This window comes from Dermacentor albipictus, chromosome 3, assembly GCF_038994185.2.
Source record: "Dermacentor albipictus isolate Rhodes 1998 colony chromosome 3, USDA_Dalb.pri_finalv2, whole genome shotgun sequence".
Lineage (NCBI taxonomy): Eukaryota > Metazoa > Arthropoda > Arachnida > Ixodida > Ixodidae > Dermacentor > Dermacentor albipictus.
The window spans coordinates 41,340,877-41,364,339 of NC_091823.1; the positions used below are offsets into that span (position 1 = coordinate 41,340,877).

The window sequence follows — 23,463 nt, forward strand, 5'->3', positions numbered from 1 at the left end:
CACCTATTTATCAAAATTCATAACAATATTTTCATTACACTTCCAAATTACAGTTCTATAGTCCGACGCTCCACTATTCAAATCTAGTTTCGTTTAACTTCTAAGCACACGGAAAACCGCCTGCTTCTTGGCCAATCCCCCATAGTGGGTATGCGCCACTGTTTAGGATACGAGACAAGACAAGACAAGACAAGACAAGACAAGACAAGACAAGACAAGACAAGACAAGACTTTGTTGTGTATTACTAAGTGCAGTCTTAGTACATATTTTTCTGCAGCCGACTTTATACGATCCGTGTTGTGGGTAGCCCATCTTCGTTCAACCAGCCAAAGACGGCGTCGTATTCATTAAGTACTCGCTCCCTGGAGACCCGCCAGCCGATCTTCCCGTTGATGTGACGACAAATAAGGCCGTGCTTTTCATTATGCAGAAGACATCTATTTCTCTGGAAGAGCTCTTAGGAAAAGGGTCCGTGAAGATAAACCTTCGAGTCTCCCTTTTCTAACACCTTGTGCTATCGCAATTAGAGAAGTCAGCCGCACCGGAGCCAGTTTACCATGCTGATATCTCCGTGGTGCTGCAGGCGATTCAGCTTCAACAAAAGCATTTTTTTTTCAGAAAAAATGAAATGATTCACACTCTTGCCTCGACCCTGATTTTCAAAGAAAGCTTTCCTACAGAGGTTGTGCAACCTGAGCCTTTTCATTGCTTGTCATGGAATCCAGAAGCTTGGATTGCGTTCTTTGAATACGCCTGTAGACAAACCGGCTGGGACACATATGAAAGAATAGTGAAGCATATGCTCCCTATTTTAAATGGCATAGGAAGAAAATGGCAGAATATGCGAACGGAATATACCCATGAATCATGGGTCACAGATCAAATTAATCCAGTTGGGAGTGCCGCCCGTGTTGTCTTTATGTGTCTTCCTTTTGTGTGTGTTAAATTGCGGCAAAAACAAGTCTTTTAGACAGGGAAGGCTCAGGAGTGAGGATCAATGGCGAATATCTCAGCAACCTTCGGTTCGCAGATGACATTGTCCTGTTCAAGCACATTGGGGACCAATGACAACAAATGATTCAGGACCTTAACCAAGAAAGTATAAGAGTGAGATTGAAGATTAATATGCAGAATACAAAGGTAATATTCAATAGCCTAGCAAAAGAAAAAGGATTCATGATCGCCAGTCAGCATCTAGAGCATGTGAACGATTTAGTTTATTTAGGGCAATAGCTTACATGAGACCCTGAACACAAGAAGGAAATTTACAGAAGTTTGGCAGAGACACTTAACACTGCTTACGTATAACCAATGCCTCCTTTACTAGATGCCAGCCGCGTTGCTCGCTTTCCCATTGCGGCGGCGGTTCCTTAGTTCAGCATAAATTCCGTGAGGCGGCGCTCGTTGCCTTTTCAACTTCCGGCGGATGTGGCAGCGGCGGCTGAATGCTCCGCGGGCGCTTTATGTGCGCGGGGATCAGAAAATTTGGGCGTGATAGTTCATAGTGTTTTTTTTCCTTTTTTCATTGTTTAACCTAGGTAGAATATAAGGCAGTATAGTAGCAAGAGCTTGGTGGCGCAAACCACCGCCCCGTTTCAAAGGGGACGCTCATAACATCCATCCATCCATCTGTTAGCAAGCGTTATTGCAGGCCTCCGAGATGGCAACAGACGCCGTGGTAATCTCGAAGGCCGCAGCACGTGATCTAGGTTGCAGACGTCCGCCACAAGCGGCGCTCGTTGCCTTTTCGCGGAGGAGAGAAAAGGGAGAGGGCCAGGAACCGAGTTTACGGACAACGCGGCTGGCATCTAGTAAAGGAGGCATTGGTATAACAATGCGACATCATTATTCTGTTTGTAGACCTCGGAAAGTCATGAACGCGCTCATTATAACTGCGCCTCGATAAGGCCAAATGAAAAATTTGGAGGACGCTTAAGCATCTCCTGTAAGAGTGGAACGCTATAGCATTGAAAGATTCCCTGACGGCTTCTCACGTTTCCCGGCTACTGCAGCTTATGTAACCGTAATGTTTACCAGGAAACGCTGGCGGCGAACGCAACGCACGAAGGCGAGGGGGCGAGCTTTCTGGTAGAAACGCGGCCTCTTACGTGGGCTGCAGATGTGCGGAGGCGAGAGCGGATGGTTTTGTTGCAGGGAACCGAGTGGGCGCGCCGTTCTATGAATGGTAGAAACGCTGGAAAAGGGCTTTGTGTTTGAGTTTCCGCGTAACAGAATTATGTATTCTGGTATATTCAACTTACATTCCGACCCTATCACGTCTGTAGGTTGTGTTTATGTTGTACTTTACGATTTTTCTGACGCATCTTACTTTGAGGAATTCAATTAGTACAGTAACAGCTCTGCGCCATGCGGATGGCCTGCGTGGTTGTGGTTCGGAACTATGTTTCGCCAAACGACGTCCGACGCCGACACAGGATCTTTTACGACACGCGGCCCTTAACGCTATCGCGCCTACTTGTTTGATCGAGAGTAATGTTTTCGTCAACGATATGGGACTTTACGCCGCATGTGGTGCGAGAAATGAACAAATTAAAAGTGAGGAGACAAAACGCAGTTTGCTCATTACTCCATGGACATCCAGCGGTGGCTACGCCTTTCTTGTCGAAGGCAAACGGTGACTGACGTTCAAAGCCGACTTTTTTTGACCGGCGGCGTATAACATTCCCCGAAAAGTATTTTTGGTTACGCCACTGTCCTGCAAGTATTACACTGCTCGCGGCTTAGGTTGCAAGCTTTCCATCGTGGCACTGAGCCGTGCTCCCTCAAGCGCTGCAGAAGATAGCGCAAACCTTTCCTTTCCACATCGAACTACTTATCTCTCTTTCCATCGCGTGTTTACTATCTATGTATGAAGCTCACGTGTTGAGGGCATGCGGCGTTATAACCTTTTTTCCGCTTGAGATATGGGACTTGGCCTAGTTAACCCTTCTGTGAGGCAGCTTGTCTCCCCCTTATTCTTAATAATATATGGGGTTTTACGTGCCAAAACCACTTTCTGATTATGAGGCACGCCGTAGTGGGGGACTCCGGAAATTTTGACCACCTGTGGTTCTTTAACGTGCACCTAAATCTAAGTACACGGGTGTTTTCGCATTTCGCCCCCATCGAAATGCGGCCGCCGTGGCCGGGATTCGATCCCCCTTATTCTTCTTTCGTGATATAAATAGTTCATTTTTAAGGGAGACGTTACAAATTCAATTAGGCATTTACCTCCGAGGAATAGTTGTGTCGTCATCTGTCAGAGATGCACCAACGATCGGATCCTTGCGGCTTCTTGAAGGAGGTCGCAGAGGAGATTAACTTTCTAAAGGCTCGCTTTAGCATGGATTATAAGTTTCACTGCCTCCCTCAATGAAATAATGAAATTTATGCTGCACTCGTGCACACATTTCTTCATGTTCCCCTTATCATGCGTCTTATTTGTAATGTTACTACCTAGATGTACTTAAGGATGTCTTTCGACTGACGATTTCTCCAGGGATCAACACTTTTTTCTGTAAGTTACGTTCAGCAACTCCTGTCAAAACCTGCCTGAAAATAAAAAAGGCTGTTTCGTGCCGTGGTCGACCAACTGCCATTCGTGTCCACATGCTTAAACGATTGATCACTGTTATGGTGACTGTAGGGCTGCCGTGTTCTCCTGGGGCATTCTACAAATCTCCAAAGACCACATAAAAAGATTTAGATATCACATCATACACAATTTGGTTCTTTTGAAAGCGATGAAAGCGAACGTGGAGCACAGCGGGGGAATGAAAAACGAGAGGAGGAAAGCGGAGAGGAGGGCGCAGCGCAACCAGGAGGCGGAAGGCGGGGGAGGGTATGGCAAAAGGGGTGAGGAGAGCCGAGTGCCGGGACGAACAGGCATGCGGCCTGCGCGGATACAAAGCGCCGGCGTAGGCTTTGGACCCAATGCGCAAGTGCTACTTCGCGTGCGGGGACGTCGCAGCTAGAGAATGCGCTCCGCGCGAGCCACGAATTGCCGTGTTCAGGCTTTCTTTCTGAACAATGAGCGACGCAACCGGTGGAAATGCTTCGTCTGTCAATGCTGCTAAACGAGCTGCTCGAGCAGAGGCCTAGCGCCACCGCCGAGAACACGCTGTCGTTCAGAATCAAATTATTTGCCATAATATATCGCGAATTGAAAACACCTAAGCAGCTGCGCTACAAATTCGCATTAAGGAGTATCGTAATCATCGGCTGTCGGTGTGAAATTTTTGGCTGTCGAACCTTGATGTTTTCGCTATGGAAACTTGGGTCTAAAATTGTTTTGAGAAAGCTCTCTTACCTTGACGTAGTCGCCGAACGAAATTTACTGCCTGCTTGCTTTCTAGCTAGGCTGACTCATTGTCCTTTTCTGGAAGGGGAGATTATTTCATATCAGCGGCTAACAAATACATCTTACGGGGCCCCAAAGCAAAACCATTGTTAACAGGGTCTCTCATATTGAGTGCACGAAGGAACGAAAAATCTGGAAAGACACAAACATATAACTAAGCAAAAACAAACAAAATATACAGTAAGGCAATGCTAACACAAAACGCAAAGTTGACTGAGAGAGAAAAAGAGAAAGACACGTTTACTGAAAACAAATGACCAACAACCACTGGAGTGTCTTCAGTGAGATGTGTAGACTTAGTTAATTGTTTTACTCCCCATCTGGTACAGCCAATATGTTAGTATGAGTGAATGAACGTTTATTCGAAATAGCATGTCGTTTCGGCCCTATCATTTGAAAAAAGGGGTTCAGGAAAAGGGTAGATTTGCAATGGTGGCAAAAAAGAAGGTCAGAATCTAAAGTAACTGCAACATGCAGTGTTAACGAATAAACGCATGCTGATTATCTGCGCAAAGCCTGAACATCACTGCGCGCATTATTCAGAATACAACTTGGAACGCAAGTACCAAGTACATCACAGCGTGCTCAGCGCACCGCAAAGCAAACCTCTTCCTTTTCCATTAAAGAGCCTGTATATCAGTCCACGCGTAAGTATCAGAGGAGCGCTTTGCTATTGCGAACCCGATGCGGGTTTGTTACGCATCGGTATCAAACGCGCTTAGTACAATAGAAAGACCAGACAATGAAGGGCATGCATAGCGGGACTTGTATAAGATAACCTGAAGGCTAAAGGCAATATTCGCTCCGCGCATATCTCCCGTTATCCTCTTCACGCCCATGCATGCCATCTGCCAAAGCACTCTATACAAAAAGACCTACTGCGCCTCACTCGCACGAGTGGCTCGCACAACCCATTCTCGCCGCTATGTTGGTGACTGCCGTGCTACTCGCACTCACGTTATGTCTTGTCACTGCGCTGTTCATGTAAGTAAAGACCTTCGCCATTAGAGAGAAATTCTGTACCGACTCCGCTGCTAAACGAAATGAAAGACGATTCTTGTAACCGTCTGTACAGAGAATTCTTACATTTTACGCATTCTTTAGGTCTTACTTGTGAGCAAACTCATCCGCGGTTATAAAACCTCGCGCTAGTGACACTGTTAGTTGCCGCATGTTAGTTTCTTATGGGAGAAACCTAAGAAAAATAGAAATTGCTCAAGTGCCACTCCTTTGTTGCTCGAATTTAGTATAACTCCTGGGCGACAGCTGCACCGTTACTTGCGCGATCATCTTTACCTTCTGGTAAGTTTACTCGATCGGAATGTGTTTTGTTCGAGCGGCATTTAGTCTTTTATGTACTCACTTATTCAACAGAAGTTTTACCAAACAATAAGCAAAAGTAAAGAATAAATATTTAGCGAATAGTAGTAGACGTTTCTTGTCTGTAGCATTACATCGCAGTGATGCCTTTGTATAGTGACCTGCCTGACGTCTTTGGAACGCGGTGTTTAAGTAGTGACTGCTAACGCAACCAAGAGTTAGTGCGTCGAAGAAAAGCGCTTGCAGTCAGCGGGCGTTTAGGAATCAAGGGACTAAATTCTTCCACGTGCTCTTATGGACATAAAAAAGTTACTGCGTCACGTCCACCTGTCAGCGAGTAAGAAGAGATGGTTACCCCGGAGGGCATATTCCTAACAAATTTCGAATAAAAGTGGCCTTCTCGGTCGCATCAAGATTTATGAGGCATGACAGGAGAGAGTGAAATTAATTGCTGAAAGATCGAAGACTGGCATAAAATGGTTCACTTGAGAGCTTCGAACGAGCGTAGCCAAATAATACTGACTACAAACGGTTACTTATAAACAATAACTTTCACAAGCGATTTATGCAGCTTCTTTGCGAAGAGGCTCTGCGCGAATTTGTTGAACAATAATTTGCCGTGCGGCAACTCGTATGGTCAGTAAAATATTCTATGTTCGAGAATAGGAACGGACGTCACAAAAGAGCCGTGGTTGCAGACCCATTAGTAACAGGCAAGCAGCAAGCAAAATTGGAGTGACGAATTCACGACATAGTAAAGTCTTATGAGTAAAAAATACCTAATAAATAACTGCGCTCGTTTATTTCGGGGTTGTGGGGTTCAGGCCAGCTACAGAGATAAAGATGTGTGCGAAATTATGGACCACAGGCTATCAATCGGAGTGGTCAAAGCTGTGTATAAGCACCCCCTCTGTCGACCTGCTAGATAAAGAAACGGTCTTTTTGGAAAGCTCTGTTTGACGTATTGATCAGGTGTGGCGCTACTGTGAATGGTGTATAAAGGCGGTTTCTTAGACCGCACTTCCTAATGGCCCGTCCCTGCGGCGAGCGTCGGTGACATAACCGAGCGAACGAGCACAACGGTGAAAGATGAAAGAGCGAACGCGAAGCCGCAGATGAAAGACGCGAGCCGGGAGCAGCGGAGAGGCGAAAAATAATGAGAGCAGCCCCTTCAGTGACGTGCGCGCGGCAAACTGGGTTCATGCGGACCCGCCCGACCGCTCGTTTCGTACGATATTCCATTGGTGTTAGCTCTCGCTCGCGCTCGTTTCGATTGTGACGGTTTGCAATTGTTTTGAAATCTGATTGTACGCGTGTAGTACCTCCTGGTGGGTAAGCGGCACCAGCGATTACACTGGCACCTTCGACGCGTCATATATAAATGCCGACGCGCTTGTCTTCTGCTACACATCTCTGTCAACTTATTTGCCTAAATATATCACGAAGTGAAAACACGTATATAGCTGCACTCAAATTTCGCATTAGGGAGTATGGTGATCATCGGTGAACTTTTTTCTTGGAATAAGTTATTGAAGTTAGCGCATCGTGATGTCAACGTCTCCATTCTGTCCTCGTCGGCTGACGCTAAAAATGTTATCAAAGTCATAAATAAGGTTATGCTGCGCGTGTTGGCTGGTTGGCTCGTGTTGGCTGGCGTTGTAAGAGGCTTCGTCTAAAACGTGGATATGGCTACACAAATAACGCGTTCTCAAAGTAAAATCTTCATTAAATGTTTCCATTCACACATATTGCATCTTTACTCACCCACGATGCATGACCAAGCGAAGAAAAGCAAGAACAGAAGACCAACTGCTTCAAAGCGAGCGCGAACCTTGTCGTCTGTCCTCGAACTTTAGCGGCCTGCTGATACTTTTTACGTAACATGTAGTCGTACACACAATAACAAGTTCTCGTAGTTAAACAAGACATGTTTTCGCGTAATAATAAAGCTAAAAAAATTTTTCACGTGCTGTTTTAGTAGAAAATGAATCATTATGACAGACGGAACGGTACTTGCCAAGCGCGTCTTCAAGGTGTCCTGCCTCTACGAGAACGATGCCAATCCGAATCCACAATATACCGGCATTCCCATGCATACCACAGCGCAGCAGCGCCAGATTTCCCTCTAGGTAATGTAGTGAGAAACTCTATGGCTGGAGGGAACCTTTCAAGCCTATCGAATCCTTCAAGCCTATCGCTTATCTTGGACGACGCTTCCTTTGCGTGTGCCACCGTCATAAATGCTGACGCAGTGTCAAGCCGACGCCTAGAGCCGCGGCCAATCACCTCGCCACGGTCTGCGCGCCGGGTTTTTTTTCGCTGGAAGCACGGTTGAGAACGCTGCAATACGATTACGCATGGGCGCAGTCGCGTGGTTTTATTTCATATTTCGCGGGCTTTCTTTAAACGCAAAAAAAAAATATATTTACCACGCAGCATGTACGTTGCCGCAAAAAATTCGATTGCTCGTTTCTGAATGCCCTCTACAACGTAACGAAACGCACTTGGCCCTAAAGTGAATATTAAAAATTTTGCATGATTGATCTTAATTAATAAAAAACAATTATGCGGAATATTAAGAAAGGAACACTCTACGGAGGGCCACATGACGGCGAACCACATGTCGTTGGTTACATTCAGCTGCGGTTAACCAAATTTTCAAAAACCATGGTTCAAGGTACGTGAAACAGCCTTTATATACATGACTCATCCTACACTCTTAAAACAGTTGCACGCTTTGCCGTGTATACAAGGTAACCTGTGTATACCTGGTAGCGAAGCTTCCATAGGAGCCCATACGTTCGAAACATGGTGGTCCATCGGTGGTTCATAGTGTTCCTGTATATGCTCCCGCAGGGAGCAGAGTTGCGCATACCTTTTCCGGCGCCGCTCGCACCGCTATTGGCCAAGCGCGAAAAATGACGTCAAATGATCCGCGCCGCTGCGAAGCCAACTTTACGGGCGCATCGCCGACTCATGCGAACTCGTCGTTTCCGTCAGTGCCATCGCCATTGCAATCAGCGGACCGTCGATCGTGCGTTGAGAGGAGCAGCTGCGGGTTTCAGGTACGGTATTCGACGATGTGAAGTCAAGGACCTTGGTCTGTGATAATTGTGATAATTGTAAGATATTCCTCCTCTGTGTGAAGTTTTGAGAACAGTAAAGTTGATTCTAGTCAATTTATTGTCTTGAAGTGCACAGGCTTATTTATTTTGTTAACTATTAACTAATTGCTGCCATAGAAGCTAAGCCGCAATTGTATATGTGCTAGCTTCTGAGCATCATGTATCAGCCAGTGGAACAAGAACTTGTCGTTCATTTAAACATGCACGCTAGAAATCTGCGTTGTGCTTTGGTGAATGCTGTTTCCTGTGGGCGGGAGTGGAGTGAATGCACTGTTCAATGACGTAAAATTTCCTTGCCTCTGATGCGATAGGTCACAAAGCTTTGTAACCTGGCTTTTTGGCCAAAACCTACTTCAGTGATTTCATTCATTTGATACAGTGTCTTCAACTACTGGCTTTTCTCCGAGTGGTAAGAGATCAAGAAAAATGTATTGTCAGATTACAGTCTGCACTGTGTGAATAATTACTCTGCATGTTTGCCATCTTTATGTGATTAGTGCAATAAAACTAACCTGTTGTTACTCTTAATAGCTTGTTGCCTTTCCAGTTTCTTTGAATTCTGCCCCCAAGGTTCCAAGAACCAGCGCACTTGGCCTGCTGCCAGCAGCCGTTCATGCATTCCCTTGTATGAAATAAATTTGATCTAGAAGCTCTTGTATCTTGAATCTTCTTCTAGTTGCAGATTTGCTGCTACTATATAGCTGATTAGTCTGCGGTATGAATGAATCGTAAAAGTAAGCTTTGCTTAAAATGTGCGCATGTGAACGTTTGAAATGCGCTTAAATCTGTGTCTGCACCGCATGTATCGAAAAAGTGCAGCTGTTGTGAACGATGGTTAGTGAAAAATGACGTTCTGTTAACGGTCACTGACATAACTGCACGCACGATAGCTCTCTTTGCGACGGTCATTAATCGGCTGGTTTCGGCAGCCAAATTGCGCTAAGTGCCCACCTTACGTGTGTGAAGTTTTAAACACTCTTTAAAACATTTCTTGCTTTCTGACAGTCATAAGACAACTTCATATGCATGCTGAAAATCATTGCAACGCGTTTTGTGGCAACGTACTGCGCGTTTGCGAGCGAACTTTGGAGCTGTTCGAGCCACGGGAGTATTTTATTTTGGGGAATCGAAGGCGGTCCTACCCCCTATTTGTACGTTCATGTGTGTGTTTGTATATGCGTGTTTACATAGGTACATACAAAGTTTCGGTTGGTTGGAAGCCCACCCCCTCCGACTGCACGAATGACTCGTTCGAGCGTGGCCTGCATTAAGAAGTGCCCTTTGCTAAGCACCTGCGAACAATTGGCGCTTGCAGCTCGCGACCACTAGAGAAAAAGGCGGAACACCGCGCGGCATTTGGCTCCTGCGCGCACGAGGAGTGGCTTTGCTGCAGAGCTGGATCATGACGGCGGACCTATGCGCAACTCTGCTCCCTGCGGGAGCATATACAGGAACACTAGTGGTTCATGGGGCTTAGCGCCATCTGTATGTGGTGGGAACACTTCCGGTGGAAGAAAAAATAAAGTGACGCCATGTCCGTTAAAAGCAGAAGTGACCTAATTTCGTTTTCGAAGGCGCGAAATTGGTTTTGTTGGCCTGCCTTTGGAGCTATACATTCAAATGCCCCGCCATTCGACTTGGTGGGCGTTTCGAGCTTTCACCGCGGGAAGCAATTTGAACCCTTTGGGGCTCATCTTGTCCCACAACGATAATCGTCATCTGTCTTGCCCGCGTTTCCTTTCTTTAACGCTGCGAGCCCGGTACTTCCAAGTCACGAACGGTTTGCGCGTTATCAGCGTGACACAGCATTCTCGACTGGAAGGTATACTAAGCGCCGAGGTTTGAAGAAAGGAAACGCGAGCAAGGCAGATGATGATTATTGTTGTGGGACAAATATACATACACCCCAAAGGGTGCAACCGTTTTAAGAGTGTACGATAAAGAAGGTGCGCCTTGCGCCGAGCGATAACTGATACAAAGAGGTAGTTGGCCGGCAAAAGGCGGTTGCTCGCCAGCTGCCGATAACAGCAGTCGCGTGTCGACGGCTTCGTGTATCCGGCCTGATAGTGGCTGCGCGCCAGCCATCGCCGCACCAGCCATTGCCGCCTCGCCGCGTCGACTGCGTTAAAACGGTACCGCCTAGGGATGGGGGATGAAAATGTTAATTCGATGAACGATTAATCATTCGTCATTCTAGCCTTTAATCCGTTAATCGCTTTCGATGCAGGGTTTTTCGTCGAATAATTAATTAATCTGATTTTTTCCCGGACATCTTTAAAAAGGTTGAAACACAGTTGTCGACTGCTATCTACTGTAAAGCTTACTACTGCAATCTTTAATGTTTGAGAGGTGGAACCAAGCTTGAAACACAAATGTATAAAGGTCTGATCAAGTATAATCTTTATCTTGGTAAAGACTAAATATAGTTGGCACTAGTGACATCTAAAAAGATAAACAATGTATGTTGTAAAATGGCACTTAGTACATAATTAAATAAGATACATGCAATTTCTTAATACCTGTACAGTACAGTTAGATAAGAAATGAGAAAAATAGCAAAAGTGAAATGAAGTCAAACTGAAATATGCAAGAAATTGCAACATGTACTGGGCAAAGATTACCGGTTTAGGATATTAAACAACATGCACTTTTCTACAGAGCGAAGGAATGTGAATTGGCTGGGATGTTTGGGTGAAACCGACACATTGTTTGAACGGCCACACAACCAGCATGCGGGAATAGATGCCCGGACGATATATAGACTTGTTGGAATTGACGTTAACTCCACCGCTATCTCCATAGACGGCAAGCATGCTGTGCCACCTCTTTAGTGGACTGGGAGTGGCACGACAATCAATGACTGGGTTGCCATAGTATGCCTTCAATTGCGAGGGAACGTGAAGCCTCAGGCTTCTGGCGGCGTGCTGGCGTGCACGGTGTGGGGGAAGAGAGGGGACGCGCTCGGCTTGGCATCACTTCTGATTCGAAAAAACAGTCGTCAGTCGCTCTACCACAGCCGCACAGTCAATGCCCGTTCGCAGTCATGCCAGTATGATTTGAAAATTTTCGCTCCACATTTGTCAAACTCTCGAAAACGATTAATCGAACAGGTCTAATCGATTAAGTAAAAAAAAATGAACGTTGGACATCAATGAAGATTAATCGTTTTGCGGGATACATTTAATCAATTAATCGACTAATCGTTCAGTGATATTACCAACCCTAGTACCGCCCCTGGCTGAACGTTACTATAGCACTAGCCGTCTGACCCGGCAGGCAAAACAGCGGTCAATCAGAGGTTTTGGACGTGGCCGCAAGGTCACCCCTCGGGTCTCGTCTCCTGACACCATCCACGCTGGACTGTCCATCGTCGACACCGCTCACCTGAGAGTTATGCGCTAAGCAGCAGTCGCAACCGGCTGGCATGGGCCAGCAAGCTGGAATGCCACTCTTCGGCAGCTTCTGTATCGCCCGGTTACAGGTCGCATTACAAAATATAGTGCTCAAACCACGCGAACGATTGGATGTATAGAAGCTATACAATCGCTTAATTTAGTCAGCCTTCGACTCGTGCCTCAATATTACAGCGTTTCAAGGCTTCTTGATTCACCATCTCAATAACAGCATCTCGGTGTGTATTCGTTCGCTAGCGGACGTTCATTACTTGACTCACACCTGCAAGCGTTGCCAGTTGTAGCTGATCCTTCCGTACAATTACAAGCATACCTGACTTCCGAATCGGAATTGCGTCGGTATATGTAGGGTCTCCGGTGTTTAGTTGGGAGAGTCACCGTTGATGCTTTGTTCGCATTCCTTGTTGATGCTTTGAACTGTTCCGCACACATGATCATGATAGCTGGTTACATTGGTCACGGACGGACTTGCCTTGTCACCCTCCACGGTCGCCGGACTTCGCTGAGCCGTATTACGTACTATGGGTGCATCCTGCAGTTGCATCTGTGTTAACCAGGAGCAGTACATTGCTATCGGTGCTTGCGTCCCAGTCACATGCGAACTTCATGTCCACATCCCACAGACACCCCTATGCTGTCTCCTGAGACGTCCACATACAAATGCGGACTCTGCCAGACGGACGATCATGATATTACGTTCAAAGAAGGCCCAGTTCAAAGAACATCCAGAAAGGCTCTCAAAGTTCGCCTTAACTGTGTACGCGGCCAGCGTTCAATGGCACCAGATCAAAGGGACAGTGCCATTTCTACGAGCAATCGGTTCATCTGGCTGTCACCCTCCGAACAAGACGAACCAGCATTAACACCCCCGAAAACAGCTCAATACGATGGCCCAGAGTACAGTGACAGTGAAGCGGGGTGGAACGCATGCTGACAATTATGCGGCTCTACCTGAAATGACTGATACGATGGCAGACGATCTGGCGAAGCTGAATAGGCCGATCACTCGTCTCCGAAAGGAAGCCAAGCGCCTCGCGCAACGAAGAATAATTCCCGCTCGATCTGCCAGGTGCCATACGACACGCGAAGCAGACGTGCTGCGCACTGTGCCTGAATCACCCTCCGCCTTTATATCGATGCAGGCCAAGCTGACCCCGGCTGAGCCAATTCACTCTGCGGCCCACCAACTGTAATAACTATCAAAGGTGATGCTGGCCAATCTCCCACCGCTACCATGACTGCTCCTTCAAAGCAACGTGGCACCATGTGTCCTGCAGTGAAACTGCCGAGGACTTGCCAATAAGGTAGAAGGGCTTTGCCAACACCATGCCATAGGAAAACTTTCTGCACTTACAGGAAACGTCTGCCCTTACAGGAGACGAACTCTCCTCCCCGCGTCCCTGGCTTCTCTTTGTATTTCTCTCCGACTATCCATAGTGTCGGGGCCACCAGACAAGGCTGCAGTATATATTGGGATCTGTTATCCTGAGATGCAAGTCCCCATAATGGTGTGGTGTAACGAGTGGCAAGAAGGGGTGCCAGTGCTAGTTCGGCTCCCGCGCACTGACGTGGTTGGGATGTCGTGTCATGCGCGTCCCTACAAAGGTAGTGCTCCTGATTACGTACCACAGAGACAACTCTGTATCGCCTGCTGTGGAGCTGTCCGGAGCTTCGCGAGGCCCGCACCCGCTACCTGCACAGCCCGAGCTACCACCCAGGTCGACCACCTGACCTAAGGCGCTAGAGACATGGTTCTCTGCACTGGCCGCTCCTGGACTTATCTAGCAAACAGACATATCTTTTTAGTAAGGCGAAAGACTGGGCCATTTGGTTTTGCATCATGAAGTCATAGTAGCGTGAACTATACACAAAGAAGGAGAGACAAGGGGACACACGAGGACACACGGGACACACGGGGACACACGGCGACAAATTTTTGTTTAATTTATGCCGTAGGGCATACTGGCCCCGATAAAAGAAATACGTTGCAAAACTTTGCTCGTGGAAATATTCTAACGGCTGTTTGACAACCTGTCGAAGAACGGTCGTTGAAATTGATCGATTTCCTTGGGCACGGTAAGGAAAGAGTTAAGGTGCACTACGTGGACTTCAGGTCATGTGCGGCGCCGATGCGATTGCGTAATGCTGTTGGGCAGGGCCTCATAGTCCAGAGTGCAAAGACGTCCGAGTATCTTGAATGATCCGAAGTAACATTTTTGTTCCAGACAATAAAACCTAAAGAAAGGTGCCAGTTTTTGTCGTGCGTATATTTAATAACGCTAATAAATGAAGACAGAAAATTAAACGGATAGAAAAAAAGGTATAGCGGGCAGAATTAATCTATATATGAACTGATTTTACCTGCCTTGTTGGCATAATGATAATAAAGAGAAAATTATAACACCGATTTCGGTGCACAGAGGCGCACTGAAAAAAATTGCCTTAACGGATAAATTTTTTGTTTCAGAAATAGCTAAAAATTGTCACTAATTACGCGATCTAGTTGGAGCCTTAGTTCACCCAAACAGTATTACAGTGATGTATTATTTATAGCTGCTGGTTTGCGTTCAGTAGGGCACTGACTGCAGAATCCAACGCATTAAGGCCACGTTTTCGTTTTCGTCACTGCATTTCAGATGGCGGCGAAATCACTTCAACTACTTCAAGAAGTTGGGCATACCGGGTCCGGAACCAAACCTGATATGGGGAAACCTTGTAGAGTACCACTCCATGGTAAGAGGACGAATGACAAATAGAGACGGTCTCGCTCACATGTTTCTACAAATCGTGATTATGTGCACTACAATGGTGACCCCCACCTGGATACCTGTTTGTTTGGCGGATCACTTTCTTGCAAACTCCTCTGGCTGTATATCCGTGTGTTAACGCTGCATTAGTCGGTACGACCACATGGAACCAGGAACCAAAATTGCTGCACCCAGCCAAAACTCCCGTGCGTTGTAAAAAACACAGTTGCGAGAATATTTCACGAAGTAGTGGTTATTTCTTACGGTGGACGGAGTTTTTTGGAACATGAGCAGCCATTAACCGCGATTTCATGTTGTTTCTCAACAGGAAAGCTACAAGGTTCTTGGTAAATGGATTGAAAAATATGGCAATACGTTCGGGTGAGCTATTTTTACTATTATTTTTTATTATTTCTACTGTATGTTAATATACGTTCTAAAGTGGTGCTCCGTTTCAGCGACACGGTAAGTTTGCTTGAAGCTTGAGGCTTGTCGCATCATCGGTATCATCGAGTGCATGTTCCACTGCAGAACACCACACATACCTGACAGTACGTTCGAATATAATGTTGATGTATGCTCACCGGCCTAATTAATTTGAGATTAATACAACAATTGAATGTCTCTGCAGGGTTGCGAAGTGATTACTGTGACGCGATTTGTTTATTGTGTGTGCCTTTCTTGCATGATTTAGGCGTCTGTTTAAGAAATTTACTTTAGTTATCTTCCAGGATAAGCTTTCCCAGTTGATATCTTCTCTGTTGATAAATGCTCTAAAAGCGGAAGTTTAACTAGGGTTTTATTTTTGTCGCCAAATGGTATGTAGGCTAGTTAACCTGACATATATAATCTTTTACATGGCAATTATAGTCGATTTGTGTGGCGCTCTCATTCGACGCTGCTTTTTCCCAGCGGCTGCATATCTTACGAGGTTGTGTTACCATAATCTGGCAAGACTTAAAACTATAACCATGTTGCAAACAAACTGAAAGGTCTCGCAAAAAATATTTCAGCCTGTTTAATTTTTGGAGGAAGTGTGAACTTTTCCGTGTTTCGCGCAGGTTCTTCAATGGTGATGCTCCTTTCATCGTTACAAACGACCTGGATTTTATAGAATACGTGTTCGTACGTAACTTCCAAAACTTCGTGGACCGTGGTGTAAGTGCCCGTCTACATTTTCATGGTTTTTCTGCTGCCTACGCGAATAACGTTTCGATACAAGCGTTCTTTTAAATAGACTTGCCTTAACGGTCCAGCTTGTACAAAGCAGCTTGTCTTTTTTTTTTCGTCCTCCTGAAGTGACACTCGCTGTTTTCTTTAATTTTTACTTGTAAAATCGAGATGGTCTCGTACGTTTTCGTGCAGAGAGAATACCATGACCATGAGTGTGCTTAAATAAAGAACCTAAATGTAAACTCACAGCCGCGAGCATTCCAGCTGTTTCACGGTAACGAGGGCATCACGACCTGTAATAAAAAAAAAAACGGAAAAGAACATAGAAATCTTTGCCCGATTTTGTTATGTGACTGTGGGCAGGTCCAGCACATTAAATTTGCCTTACAGCGGACATGTAGACAGACTAATGGTGGATGGAGAGTAATGACACTTTCTTCAATTTAGACGCACCTCCCCCTATGGTCCTGGACATTATTTCGCGTCACTGGCAGTGGCGTTCTACCCGAAACCATTATAGATTTCCCAATCAACTGGAAACAGATGTCTGGCCATCGCGGAGTCGACTGAAGCAATATCCTAAAGATTGGGAGATTGCAGTTTTGATTCTGCATTGGTGCAATCCTTTTTTTAATACCTTTCTGCTTCGCCATACAAAGAAGATAGACATTCGTTCATATAAGTACTTGTTAAAAATATCAATAAAGTCTGGTGATCGAGATTGTCGGAATGATAACGGGAGAACCATCCATGTCTCGGTCTCTCATCTGCTGTGACAACGTGTTCTTGCTGCAGCTGCGGTTTCCGAAAGGTAACGGCCATTATGACAGGGGTACACGTAGGTTTATTCTCCGCTTCTACACCAGTGTATTGGGCACCTGCTTTCCCATTTTGTTTGTTTTTTCTACACACCAAATGTGTGTAGAGCGGCAGCGGAATAGGAGAAATACGCAACATGTAATGTGAGCAGGCTCACTTTGTTGGATGGCATATGACATAATTCGACAGGAAACTTGCACGCTAATTTTAGCGTTTCGTTATAATATGTGTGTTTGGGAGCCTTTCCCGCAAACGGTGAGGACATTTATCGAACGATAACTTAAACGTACACTGCCGGTGGGCGAAGGCAATATTCAACTTTGCCGCACTTTTTCTTTATTAGCTGCGAATATATGGGAATTCTGGCCAATTAAACCTTGTTCAACCATGTAACCCCCCCCCCCCCCCCCCCGTAATGCCCTAAAGGCTCTGAGGATAAATAAATAAATAAATAAATAAATAAATAAATAAATAAATAAATAAAAAAAGGGCTATGCCAATATCTTTGATAAAAAAATCCGAGGACACCGAAGCCCTTATGAGTCGTGAATGCGAAAGCATTAATCCCCAACTGAACGCTGCTGAGCGGTCCTTCGAGTTTTGCGCTGGGAGTAACGTTTGCGTTAATTCTCGTTCTGCCCACCGATGTATTGGGAGAGAGAGAGAGATAAAACTTTATTGTGTCCTTGATGGGGTTAAGGGGTGGCGGGGGTCGGGAGGCTAACCCCCAATCCCCCCCTTCCTCAGACGGCGGCCAGTTCTTGCTTCCTGGCGGCGTCTTCGGCCATCCGGACGGCCCAGAGCTGCTCCTCTGGGTCCAAGCTGAGCAGCAATGTCTCCCACTGCTCGGCCGTACTAATGATGCGTGTGTTAGTGCGGGAGGTGTTGGTGGGTGAGGCTTTGGGGCATTGCCAAATAATATGATTGAGGTCGGCGCGGGCTTTGCACGCGACAACGATGGTTGATTACGCTGCCTGCCTCGTTGCTCGTTTTCGCTGCCTTTTTCCGCTACCTTACATCGTATCTTAAGTAGTTACATCTCTTAAGTAGTTACCCATGGCAGGTTTTTTTTTTTCCATTGCCGCGATCCATGAGATTATTTCAGCCTCTTTGACTTTCTGCTTGACGTTCTTTGTTGCTGAGTTGCTCACCCTACAGGCCACATACTTGCTGGTAAGCTTCCTAGCTTTTTTTCCCTCCTCTGTGAATCAATGTTTTTCCTGTACAAATACCTCAGAACTCCCCTAGCCCATTTACTTTCTTCTATATCCCTTAGTCGTTCTTCATGATAAATTTTTCTGTGAGCTTCCCTCACTTCAAAACTTGTCCAGCCCATATCATCCTGCCCAGCTTCATTTGCACTCTCCTTGTGAGCGCCCAATGCCAGGTGCCCCACTGACATCTACTATGCTGGCATGCCACCTACCTGAAGCACTGCCAGCTAACTTTCTTGTTACGATTCGAATTTTCTGACTAAATGTTGTATTGATTAGTCCGAATCTGTAGACCTGTGGAATCTGTGGATCTGGTGGAAGGTATATTCTGCGTCCAAGTCGATAGTGCGGCAGTAGTGCTTGGTAAGTTAGCGGGATTGCTTCCGTTTCCTCCGGTGATTTGGGTGGGTGGGACATGTCTAGAATCTCGTGCGGGTAGGCCCAGTTGACGCTTGCGTGGGCCACGGTGTGTGCCGCTTCATTCCCCTCGAGTCCCTCGTGTCCCGGTACCCACATGATGCAGGTGCAGGGGGCAGGAGTATCGCCACGCTTCAGTATGTTGATCACTTTGATGGAGATCCTGCGCTTCATGGGCTTGCTTTGTTTGCATGCCACTGTTTGAGAGTCGGTGAAGACCACTATGGCATCCTTGCTTGTATGGGTGGCGAGTGCTATAGCGGCCTCCTCAGCTGTGTCCGCGCGTTTGCCGAGAATTGTCGCCAACGCCAGTGTCGTCCCCCTGTAGTCTGTGACGCTGATGGCGACGGCGTTTCAGCCCGGACACTTGGCTGCGTCCAAGTAGCGCGCCTGCGGGTCGTCACAGCGCTTGTGTCTGATGGCATTTACCCTGGCGAGCCGTCTGCCTCGATAGTGTTCTGGATGCATGTTCCGAGATATCTGATAAAAGAGATTACTATAAATTGTTTCCTAATTGTAGTCGTCCTGACTGCTATCCTAGCCGTCGTAACAGCCTGCAAGAAACGTCTCACCCATGCATTCGCATTCGAAAAGGCCGCCATAATGCCCACACAGAATATACATCAGAGATTATGCCTTGATCTGCGACATGTATACCCGCTCAATGAGCTAGTGCCATCCGAGCGTCTCGCTGTACTAAGACTTTCTTTAAACATTCTTAGAGACACTGGTAACAGCCAGACATTTTTGCACGTACATGAACGTAATTTTGTTGTGTGTGTTGGGTGCCTGTGAAGTACCCTGTGTGCATCACTTTATTTCTCATCGTCTCCATCTCATGTGACCTCAAGCCTCTCATGTTTTCATTAACGAGCTTTGCTTTCTCACCCGCAGTTTACAATGATGACAGACCAGATGCATCCCGTGCTAGGAAAGTCCGTCATGCATGTCGGTGGCCTCGAGTGGAAGAACATCCGAAGCACAGTCTCCTGCAGCATGAGCGCTGCCAAACTGAAGCTGGTAAGAAGCCAAATTAGAAACACAGACAGACAGATTCACTCGCTCACTCACTCTCTCTCCCTTTCTATCTCTCTCGGTATGGCACTGATGCATATCTTAATAAACGAGAAAAGAGGGGGTCAACCGAGGGTCCCGATTTTTATTCGTCATATCATAAAAAGCCAACAAACACTGACACCAAGGACAACATAGGGGAAATTACTTGTGCTTAATAAACGAAATAAAGAAACGATAAATTAATGGAAATTAAAGTGGATGAATAAACAACTTGCCGCAGGTGGGAACCGAACCCACAACCTTCGCATTTCGCGAAGGTTGTGGGGGTTTCTTGTAATTTAAGAGGGGCAATATGAATTTATTCAAGAAAAAGCTGGTTAAAGCAGACTGTTTAAAGCTACTCGTCCAATGTACAATGGTAGTTGAACACACAAGCATGTGCGCAATGTAATTCTGAACTGCGGCTGGTGTCCTCTGGACAGGAGAAATGCGCTCGTTATTGTTTTTTTCGCGATTAGCTTGGTCCATGAGGGCTTGCTTTTGGTGTACGATGAAAATGTCGCTTACAGTCAGAAATAGAGAGACGCTATTATTGCTGTTTTCAGATTGCAATAGGGGCTGATTGCACCGCCTTGTGCGTCACAGGAGAACCAGCGCTGGCCAAGAGAGGCCTCGGCAGATTGAGTCTGTAACTAAAATATGCTGACCCCACCTGGAAGGGAAGCCACAAATATGGCACGCATCGCCAAGAGGTCTCCGGTTTCCTTTTTGTCTAATGTAGGTTTGTAACAACAAAAAGTCGGCAGATTCCACGCCCTGTGGAAATCGATGATAAGCGAAACAGTGTGTGGGGAGCCTACCAAATTAACGAAACGACCACGGGAGCACTAAGACGTAGCCGGCTGTTTCATTATTTACATGACACGCATGTCATGACATTCATGTCATGACCTATCATTTTGTTTGTCGTACACTGTTGTTATGCTATGCCAATTTTGGTACATACCAATAACGAAACGACCATGAGAGCTCCAAGACGTAGGTGGTTCTTTCATGACCTACATGACACGCATTTCAGGACATTCATGCCATGACCAATCATTTATGTTTGTCACACTCTCTTGTCGTAATACGCCAATTTTGGTACATACCAAGTTAACGAAACGACAGTGAGAGCATCAAGACGTAGGCGACTGGACAGATGCCGTAAAAGTGGCTAATGTTCGCAAAGAAATGCTTCGCATTTCAAATAGCACGAAATTTTGAACGATAACAGGTGCGCACCTGTGCCGACGGTAGCTATAGCCCGATTCGTCCAGCCAAGCCTTGTCCATGGCCATGCGCATTGCGAGGAGGGCATGCGCTACTGCGTTGAAGCACGCTGGCGCCCAGTCAGGTCAGGTCAGGAGCTGTGCACATGCCTCAACTCAGCGGTGAATTTGCTGACGTGAACTTGGCAGCATGCGCTACTGAAAACTTTCCTCCGTTCCCTAGGCTGTATGTTATGGCACTGCTGTGTGTTAGGAAGAGCATATTCAGGGTCAAGCTAACTTGACTGACGGGGGCGTCAGCCAAGTTAGCTTGACGTTGAATATCTGTTTCACTCAGAGTAGTGCATTCTCAGAGCAACTAATCAGGAAGGATGGTGAACTCTGCATGCACACAACGCTCATGCTAGCAGCAGAAGACAGAATGCTTTTATGACTCCACCAGCGCGCGGATTAGGTGAAGCGTCGACGGCGGGTCCAAACTGCTTCGTCGTTTTTGAAGCCGAACGCAGTGCACATCTCTCGAAACCCTGTAACCCTCCGCGCGCGGGCCACGGATGCGCCTTCGATAGAGGAAGAGCATGATGGTGGCGCTGGCATGAATGCACCTAGGGGATCGGCATGATTCAATCGCAATAAAAATACTACTTTAATATGGAACTGAACTATACCCTTTCAACATCGCGATTTTTCTATGTGAAACGTTGAGCGTCTAATCTGGTCTAGCATGGCCGCTCGCACACTCGTGAACGATGTTTGAAGGTGCAGGGACTGTTTACGCCGTGTTGTTATAAGTACTTCTTGAGGATGGGACTGCTGTTCACATAGTCGTAAAGTAACAACACTCGGTTCTTGTGCGTGGTTACTAACGCAACAATTTTTCTTCGGCGAGCAACCTACGCCTTCGACACTAAACTGATCTGTGAAGCTCTATAAGAGCATAAAACACATGCTTTCCATTATTCGGATATCAAGCAGTTAATCGCATTTTGCACTTTCCAAGTGTGGTCGCACAAGAATAAAATCCAATAGTTGTGGCTTACATCCGGCCGAGGGAACATTTCTGACTAATACGCGACCCTGCAATAAAAGGTGAGTTGGGCATGTATGGTGTCTTGCTTGTGCCCCACGTAACAGTTTGCAATTAGCACTTTTGCAAAAACTGGTGATGTGCTCTCACGTCGTGCTCTATTTAAGCCGTAATAAGAATTTGTTTGAGGTCCGAAGCAGACAGACGCCTTCTCCGAGCTTCAATGGCACCTCCAGACACCACCCTTACTTGGACACTTTGGTGAAGATGCCCACACTAAACTGCACACTGATGTGCTCGCAACATCGGCCTTGGTGTAATCATCGTGCAGTGGCAAGATGGCGCTGAACGTGCTATTGTTTATGCTAGCCGCGCTTTAACTTCTGCAGTAACGAACTACTCTACGACTGAAAAGGAATGTTTAGCTGCCGTCTGGGCGATAGCTAAGTTCCGGCCATATTCATCCCATCCGTTTAAACCCATATCCCCACATGAGTCTCTACCACGTCATACACCCTGGGCTGTATTCCTAGAATTGCCTACACTGCTATCAATACGCAACGCTTGACCACATGGTATAGGCTTGCTCAAGCACACCACACTTCGCACCTATAACACACCCCAGGACACGGCACTGGAAGGCAGGTCCGACTCGATGGCCCAGCTCAACCTGGTCAACCGAGCAAGAAGGGCAGCTAACATCGCTGGACCACTGGACTGATGGGACCCCCCAATGCAGCGCAGAGTAACTACCTACGTTCGTGTGCTCTTGTGTATAAAGTTTATTCCCTCTCTCTTCAGAGTGGCTACCAACCATCATGTCCTTTGTTGGCTAGCCAATCCCAAAGAGCCTTCAGGGAGTTTCGCCAGGCGCAGTCTTCGTCTTCAAGAATTTGACGTAACCACCGTCTACAAGTGTGCCCAAAAGCACACTGATGCTGACTGTCCTTCGGGCGCCCCTTTGCGACGGTGGCAAGTAATACCGATGATGACGGTCGTTTCCTTTGCGTTGTCAACCTGACTAGGCCCAGCAACAGCGGGGCAATTTAGAACTAGGGCAACTTATCGACTACCTTGAATTCCGAAGTTCGCATCCTCCACGGCAATTCGCGTGTTCACCATGTTCGTTCAGTCTCCGCAGCAATGTCTTGTACAAGAAAAATTTGTGCCCATCAGCGGCTGAATATCTCCTTGTCGTTCCATCCGCGCTGCGCGCCGAATTTCTGTCCGCTTGCCACGATGAGCCCTCTTCCTGCCACTTGGGATTCGCGCGTACCTTGGCCCGAATCCCTCCATGCTACTACTATCCTAAGTTCGCCCAGGAACTGATGCATTACGTGAAAATTTCCCGCGACTGTCAGCACCGAATGGCTCAATCTCAGCGCCCAACCGATTTGTTGAAGCCTGCTGCACCGCCAACACAACCATTTTAACAAATCGGCATGGCTTTACTTGGGCCCTTCCCTAAGTTTTTTGCTGGCAACCACTGGATCGTGGTTGCGACTTCTTGTCTGACTGGAGTCCTTCAGCGAGCCACTGCCAGTGATGCTGCACTTCTT

General features: G+C 46.6%; 2 protein-coding genes across 2 annotated transcripts in view; one reads left to right on the top strand and one right to left on the bottom strand.

The window, feature by feature from the left end:
• Positions 1–3,257, bottom strand: part of LOC135902554 (kelch-like protein 10) — a 40,229-nt gene extending 36,972 nt beyond the window's left edge. Inside the window, exon 1 of the mRNA XM_065432692.2 lies at positions 3,233–3,257. Coding sequence (XP_065288764.2) covers positions 3,233–3,257 — 25 coding nt within the window. The remainder of the gene's footprint in view (positions 1–3,232) is intronic.
• Positions 3,258–5,210: 1,953 nt separating this feature from the next.
• Positions 5,211–23,463, top strand: part of LOC135902614 (cytochrome P450 3A14-like) — a 36,847-nt gene continuing 18,594 nt past the window's right edge. Inside the window, exons 1-5 of the mRNA XM_065432809.2 lie at positions 5,211–5,345; positions 14,856–14,952; positions 15,295–15,347; positions 16,028–16,124; positions 19,484–19,609. Of these exons, the coding sequence (XP_065288881.2) occupies positions 5,287–5,345; positions 14,856–14,952; positions 15,295–15,347; positions 16,028–16,124; positions 19,484–19,609 (432 nt within the window). The 5' untranslated portion in view covers positions 5,211–5,286. The remainder of the gene's footprint in view (positions 5,346–14,855; positions 14,953–15,294; positions 15,348–16,027; positions 16,125–19,483; positions 19,610–23,463) is intronic.